This window comes from Pteropus vampyrus, unplaced genomic scaffold, assembly GCF_000151845.1.
Source record: "Pteropus vampyrus isolate Shadow unplaced genomic scaffold, Pvam_2.0 Scaffold116, whole genome shotgun sequence".
Lineage (NCBI taxonomy): Eukaryota > Metazoa > Chordata > Mammalia > Chiroptera > Pteropodidae > Pteropus > Pteropus vampyrus.
Window position 1 is genome coordinate 4,596,798 of NW_011888897.1, and position 8,102 is coordinate 4,604,899.

The 8,102-nt window shown below is 36.1% G+C and overlaps 1 protein-coding gene across 1 annotated transcript in view; it reads left to right on the forward strand.

The window, feature by feature from the left end:
* The window catches only part of CFAP54 (cilia and flagella associated protein 54), a 243,160-nt gene that overhangs the window by 173,490 nt on the left and 61,568 nt on the right, over positions 1–8,102 (forward strand). The window contains exons 56-58 of the mRNA XM_023534023.1: positions 3,271–3,441; positions 4,764–4,869; positions 5,808–5,901. Of these exons, the coding sequence (XP_023389791.1) occupies positions 3,271–3,441; positions 4,764–4,869; positions 5,808–5,901 (371 nt within the window). The remainder of the gene's footprint in view (positions 1–3,270; positions 3,442–4,763; positions 4,870–5,807; positions 5,902–8,102) is intronic.

Sequence of the window (8,102 nt, forward strand, 5' to 3'; positions counted from 1 at the left end):
ATGGTAGCTGAAGGAAACTGGACTTTGGGTGATAAACACAATAGAATATACAGACGTCAAATTATAATGTACACCTGAAAATTATATAATTGTATTAATCAATGTTACCCCAATAAACTTAATTAAAAAACAAAAACAAAACATTACCCCTCCTTCCTGGGACCCATTTGCCTCCTGCATCAGCAGGCGTGCAGCTAAGGAGAGGTTGTTGGTTGGACTAGAATTGTGAAGGTTGGCCAGCAGAGGTGAGCTCAAGCCATCATCTGTCCAGAACCTTTTCTCTTATTTTCTTTCTGCTCCTTTCCTTCATGATTATTATTGATCATTATTATTATATAATTATCATCAGATATGAATTTTATTACTTTAGGTAAATTGCTTTACCCCTATATTGTTGAAATTAAGCTGGCCTAGCTGACCCCTAGAATTCCTTCTAGCAATCTGATCCCATGAGAGAGCTGTTTTTCTGCATTTTTAGTCCACAATTTGTTATATTATCAGTATATTTGATTCCTATACAAGCTTAGTACAGATTGTGTTAAATCGTACAGATTTTGTTAAATCAAATGTATTCTCTGCTTTCCTGCCTTACTAATCTTGAAGATGTGTCACTGCTCAGTAGTAGTACTAGTGCTGTTTTTTAGATTCACTTGAAGCAGAACAGCTTGATTTCTGTTATATTATATTAAATATAGACTTAAAAAACAAATCCAAAAACAGATTTTCTGTCAAAATAATACCAGTTTCTCAACTTTTTTTTTTCACAGAGTTGGTGTTTATTGGAAAAAGGAGCACTTCAATATTATGAAGCATAAGATCATCTGACTTATGCTTTCTCAACAGTTTTCCTTTACAGTGATAGTATAGATTGTATCCCAAGAATAGAGCCACTTAAAAATTATTTTTTTCTTGTGAAAGTCTCAAACAGAAAAAAGGCATTTGAGATTATTTTTATAAATCTAAAAATAAGTGTTATGGTTATTTAAGATTTTTCCCCCATCAATGACTGAAACTTGAGCTTCCTTATTAGATGAAAAAATCAATAACTGACTGTGTAATAGGAGTAAAGGAAGTTGCAAGAATGGTGCTGTGGAGTGGGAGCCGAGCCAAGTCACCATCTGCCCTCAAGGAGTCTGTACTATTATTATATATTCATACCATGTTATACAGTAATATATGTGGGATACATATACCATGTATAGTACATATATAAGTGCCTTGATGAAATGAAGATACTTGATATTTTGTCTCACATTAATAAACAACTGTAGTATAATTTGAAACAAAGGTAAAACATAAAAATGGGAGATATATTGAAATATAAGGTTGTATTGGACAGATGATATTTTCATAGCCTTCTAATCACGCTTGGTGATTGTTGGGTTTAAGAGCATGGACTCTGGAGAAAGAATACTAGTCTAATCCCCATGAGCAAGCCACTTAACTTTTCTGAGTTTCAGTTTCCTCTCCCATAAGGTGTGGATGAAGAAAGTATATCCCAATCTCACTGGCTTGTTTTGGGATGAAATGAATGGAATGTGTAACATGTTTAGAAGGGCACCTAGTGTGTTCTAAGAGTTTTGTAGGCTTTAGCTATTCTCACTATTCCATGCCTGGCCACCTTACTCTTCTGGGAGCCGTCTGGAAGGAAGGCCTCAGTTTCTTTATCTCCATATTCACAGCAGTGCACTCCCATCCTGTCTCCTCCAAAGTGAGGGCTCGGTGACTTCTCCCTGGATAAGAATGAGAGAGACTTTTCCCACTAACTTCTGGTTCATATAGCACATTTTGAAATAAAAATTTATGAGAAGTCCCGGGTTTCTTGAAAGCTCTTTGTAGCGCTTGGCATCCTAGAATTGAAAATTTTCAGAACCTGAAGGGACTTCAGATATTTTGTAGTCTTACTGCTTCATTTTCAGAGGAAGACACTCAAGGCCTAAAGATATGTAAGGACTTGTTCAAAGCCGCAAATGACTTGGTAGCACCAATGACTGGCCTGGACCCAGCACTTTGGGTGGAACCAAGCGACTCTATCATTCTGCAAACTGCCTTTCTGTTTGTATTCCTCTATGGTGTGCGATAAACTATTTTATCAATGTAGCATTTCCTCCAGTTGCCTTCCACTCTTTATCCCAACAATTTTCTTCTTTAAAATTACCAAAAGACAAGGCAATCATCAGCTGGCAGTCTTGACAGCCACATTCTCTGAGAAGGTGTCCCTGACCTTTCCCAGGTCTGGGCTAGGGCTTCTGTAACCTGCTACCACAATGCCCATGCTTTCCCTGCCACACAGTTGACCACATAGTATTTTGATCACATGTCTGGCCATTAGCATTCTCCATTAAACACTAAGCTTCACGACCTCTTTCTTAAGGAGCCTTGCAGTGTCATAGTTTAGGGTGCGGTCCTGGAGCCAGACTACTAAGGTTCAAATCATGGCCCTGATACTTGTTGGTCATGTGACCTTGGGCAAGTTACTTAAACCTCCCCGTGCCATTGCTTTGTCCTCTCTGTAAAATGGTATCCAGCTGGAGTAAGAGTTGGGAAGATCACATGACGTAATGCTTGATAAGTACTTGGGATGATGCCTGACATGTAGGAAGCACTTAATAAACCTTAGCTCTTAATTTTCTCTTTTCTCATTTTTAGCTAGTGCCTAAGCACTCAGAAACTATTTTTTGAATAAATGTCTCTCTGTCTGTCTGTCTTTGAGGCCACATTGATGAAATCTTATGCCTCTTCCATATAACAACCCTTCATTATGTTAAGTGATGATGGGACCCTACAGAAGTATAACATGTGGCCCTTGTCCATAACAGGTTTACCCTCTAGTTTGGATGACAAACTATGCATAACAAGCAACCAGCATAGAGCTGAATAGAAATGAAATTAATATCTGTTAATACAAGCAAGTTTTATTGGAAAAATATAAAACTTTGAGATGTTTCCCTACTAACCATCTCGTATTAGGAACACAAAAGTTGTTTTGTAGAGCATTATAAAATTTGAGAACTGAAAGAGAGACTTGAGAGATTATCCTTCCTTTTAAAAGTGAGACAATGTTGAAATTTATAAAAAAATAATTTCAAATATTTTTTTACTGAAATATTTGAGTATTGAGTTTCTTTAAAAAATTTCTTAGATGCTAAAAACTAAAGACCGCCAGGGTTCTTAGTAGATGCCTCACTGTGAGAGAAGTCTCGGAACTTGGAGGCTTATAATGAACACTATATTTTATTGTTCCCTCATTATCTGACTGTCTTTCTTTAGGACATACAGTGGCCAAACAATTACATTATAATAATAATATAATAAAAAATAAAAAGAAGGATCCCTTAAATTGGTTACCTGCTCTTCAGCTTTTTGAAATAGCATTGAAGCTCTGTAAGATATCAGCCACAGAAGAACGTGAGGTGGAAGCTGAAATCCTTTTTCAGAAAGGTAAGCTATATTTGGGATCAAAACAATGAGAAAGTTTGTGGATTTTTTTCCTATTAACAGTAGGCTTCTTGAAAATCTGGTTACTGAATATAAAAAATAATTTTTTACAAAGGGCTTAGTAATGACATACATTAGTACCTCTGCCAAATTCAGTTTTAGATAAAGAGAAGTCTACTTATTTTAGGTTTATACCTAGAAAGAAAAAAAAAGTACTCCTTCTTAGTTGTTTTTATAATTACAGTTGCCCCTCCTTGGTTTCATGTTTGACTCAGACATGTCAGCATCAGACATTTAGCTATAAATAATATTATTTAAATAATTTTTGGAAGATATTTTTTTCTTCATCATTTCATTACTTAGCTAAGCATTTTAATTTTAAGAAGATACATACCCGTTTAAGTTAAGTTGCTATAGCATACCTAAATTTATAACATATACAATGCATATCTGCATAATACATTCATATGATTTTATTGTGGCCATTTTAGCCATGAGAAAAACAATAGTGATCAGTGCTTTTATTTATGGGGCATCTACTAGATGCTAGGCACTGTAGTCAGTGTTTTAAATCTCATATTGATAATTTTTGCAACAGCCCTACAAGGTTGGCATGGCTATTCCTGGTTGACAGATGAGGAAAATGAGATGCTGTCTGGTTAAGTAACTTTTCTTAAATCAGCAACTACTAAGTGATAGTGCCCAGATGTGAACCTAATCCTGGGTGGCTCTGCCCTGTCCACATGCTGCATGAAAACTGTGAATCCTTTTTATAGTAATTATGAGATTTCCCTTTCCTTCCCTTTTTGCTACAAAAGGGCCATTCCAGTACCTATATTTGAGGGCTGCAGCTCACCATGAGGGCTGGGAGCTGTGTGAGAACTAGAGCATTTGCATCATCCATAGTAGTTTTAAGGACTTTTAAGGACTTTTTGATTTTAGAGATGTTTTCGGCCTACTAACTGTGATAGCAGTCAGAGGAGACAGGAAAACGGATGTAGAAAAAGGGAATGAGTACCACAGGAGGAAGGGGAAGCACAAAGGAAGGAAATGGAGAGAATAGGAGGACAGTAGGAACAGTTGTGTCTGGAAAGCCAAAGGAGGCTTTGACTCATTGTTTGCTAACTGGAGGCAGGGAAACCCTGAGACTCCTAGGAAAGGAGGCAAAAGATCTCTCCCCATTGCTTTTCCTTCCAGCAAGAAGCAACAGATAGGTAAAAAGGAAAGCATATCCAGTTTTCTGAATCTCCAGCATGAAATATTTGTTTTGCAGTTCTAAATGATAGAAAAAGGAAAACCCATCTTTGTATGTCGTTTTCTTTCAGGCAAAATAGAACGTCAATTATTAACGGAAGAGAGATCTCCAAATTCACAATTTGAGAGTTTATCTGAAGCTATACAACTAAGCTTGAGACATGATCAAAATTCCGGGTAAAGAAAATGTCTTTCTACTATCATAACAATGTGTTTTGGTTTGAGCACTATATTCTGGTAGAACTTTAAATATTCAAAGTTGAAATGGTTGGAGACCCTCTTCTCACAGCAGGTCTAGTTCACTGGCGTCCACTGTCCAACAGGTGTACTGACTTTGTTTTCAAGCTTGTTGCTCTTTGCTCTGATCCAAAGTGTTTACAGTGGTGGTTGATGATGGTGATTATCATAATGGCACACTGGACTGTACATCACTTCTAGTCTGCACTCAGACCAATCTCCTGTCAGTCCCAGGATTACAGGGGCCTACCCTAGATGTGAAATTGTATCTAGAAAGGAATTACGTGGATATTCAATCTGGTTAGCAGTAACAGGGCTGACTTACTTAAGCTATAGAAAAATCACCTCTATCAAGACTGAGAGTATGCCACCATTGTTACAGCTGTACCATTATTACAACAGGCCCCAACTGACCAGTCTGATAGTGAACCTACAGACCTAACCTGAACCAAATCCCTGTTTTCTGCAGAACTCTGTGCCTCTCCTTCTATATAAATTAGTGTAGGAGGGTAGAGAGAGGCTTGATTTTCAAGGCAGGTTCCTCCTTTCCTCACCTTCAATTCTTTACTGCCCTGTTTGATGGAATATTCCAGACTGGTCTTTAATCAGTCATGCTCTGCTTCAATCAGTCATGGCATGGAGGGTTACCAGCACAGGACAAGGTACAGTGCTCAGCTCTCTTTAAGAGCTTCTGATTTCAGTAGGGAGGCAGATGTTAGTGTCAGTGCTGAAAGTGCTTTAGGAAGAGGGTGTGAGCTTGGGACAGATGCTGGTTTTGCCCATCTTCACCTTTCATTGGCTCAGAAATTATTGGCAAATGATGCAAAATGATTGTGAGTTATAAGCTATTTGCTAAGTACAATGCTATATCATTTTAGGTTGATAAGGGACTCCTATCTAGAGATGGCCCTATCATATTTATATATGAAGAAGCCAAAGAACAAACTTTCAGTAGCACCATTAATATCTAAGGTAACTATTTTATTTATTTCTAATAAAACTACTTTATTAGGAATTTTAAGTGAATTGCCTTTTGAGGTTGCTATTTTGGTAACACTGTGCTATTGAAATAATGAGACTGATTTTGCTGTTTGACTTAGAGAAATTAATTTATTGCCTTGTGGTCACACTTGGGTTTAGATACCTATTTGGATATTTTATGTAAAGTTCTGGGAATGGGTTCCATGTAGACATTTTTGTGTGTTAAAATGTTATCCATGAAATGCAGGTGCATGTAATAGTCATTAGTATTGATCAGGAAACTGCAGGAAATAACATATTGCTTATGCAGATGGACAAGTAAAGTTTTCATTACTGATGTGGCCTGCAAAGAGATCACCTTTTGATCGAGTCATCAATTCATTCATCATGTATCTATTAAGCACCTACTGTGATCCAGGCAATATTCCAGAAAGTGTTGAAGCCAAACTCTGTCTTTGTTCTCATGGACCCGCCAAGAGGTCTTTTCAGAAAGTTTTGGTATCAAATCTCTAATTATGGGATAGCATAAACATGATTTAAAACTTTTAGGCAAACAAGCTTTCAGTCAATTGAATTATTCATATAGTAGCTGCCTTTGGTGGATAGGAGCTAATTTTTTTTCTATCAAAAATTTATGATTACATAGAAAAGTTGCTTTTTGTGATGTGATAAATATTTTTATTTCCAGTAAGAGAAAGTAAAAATTTTTGTTTTCATAGCAAGTAGCGATACAAATTAATAGGATCCTGGGAAAATAATATATCAACTTTTTGGCCTTCACTAGAGAAGTGTTTATAATTAAGAGCTTGAACAAGTTAGAATTTGAATGAAAGAATAATACAATTCCATACAATGTGATTATTATATTTTGTATATCTTGACACAGTATAAATATTTTAACAAGTCATACAATTACTAGATACACAGAAAACAGCCAAAAACAAACACAAAAATTCATCCAGACACATTCAGACCATTGAGATATAACATTTGAGAATTGTCTTAATAAAGATGATGCATTATAAACCCTTAAAAGAAAGCATTATTGTTTCGCTTTTATGGAGTCCATATAGCAGAGTGACCACAACACTGGTTTGGATTTGAATCCAAGCTTCAAGGCCTACTAACAGTGATTGGAGCCTTTCTAAACTTAGTTTTTTCATCTGTGAAATGGATACAATGATACTTACCTTGTAGAGTGGCTGGGAGAATTAAACAATGTAATGGACTTGGCACATAATAGATACTCAGGGGAACTGAGTATTCTCCATCACTACAAAATTTCAGTTAAACATCCACATTCTATCTTTCTAAAGCATTTTGTATATAGTAGATGTTTAATAATTATTTGTTAGCTAAGATGAATTGACTATATTTTGAACATTCATTTATTTACTCATTCATTGACCAGACAGTAATTGAGTACTTTATGTATGCCAGGCATGTTACTCTCTTTTCCTAAGGAGCGCAGAGTTTAGCAAGACAGAGAAATAATTGTATCACAGTATAATGTGGAGTATAATCAGGATATATCAAGGTAGGGAAGTGAGGCCAAGTAGGGGCTAATTTTATTTTGGGGGAATGCTGGAGAAAGCTTCACAGATGAGATGAATTTTGAAGGATCAGTAGAAGTTTTCCGAGTAGTTAAGTGGGAGAAAAATCATCCAAAGAGAGAGAAGGATCATCAAGCCCACATTTTAAAAATAGATTTATCGAGGTATAATTTACATCCATGAAATTAACCTATTTTAAGAGTGCAGTTCACAGATGTTTACTAACTTTACCGAGTTGTGCAACTATCACCACCAACCAGTTTTAGAACATGTCAGTCATTCCAAAAAGATCTCTAGTGCCCGTTTGCAGTCATTCCCATTTTTACTTCTAGCCCTAGGCAACCACTTATCTGTTTTCTATCTCTGTGGATTTTCCATTTCTGGATATATAAATGGAATCAAGCAATATGTAGTCTTTTGTGCATACTTTTTTTTCATTTGGCATTATGTTCTTGAGGTTCATCCATTCTATAGCATGTAACAATAGTTGGTTCCTTTTTATATGGATGTATTTTCCTTATTGGATATATCATACTTTATCCATTTAACAGTTGATGGACATATGAATTATTTCCAGTTTTTTGCTATTATGATTAATGCTTCTTTGAACATTCATATACAAATATTTATGTGGACATA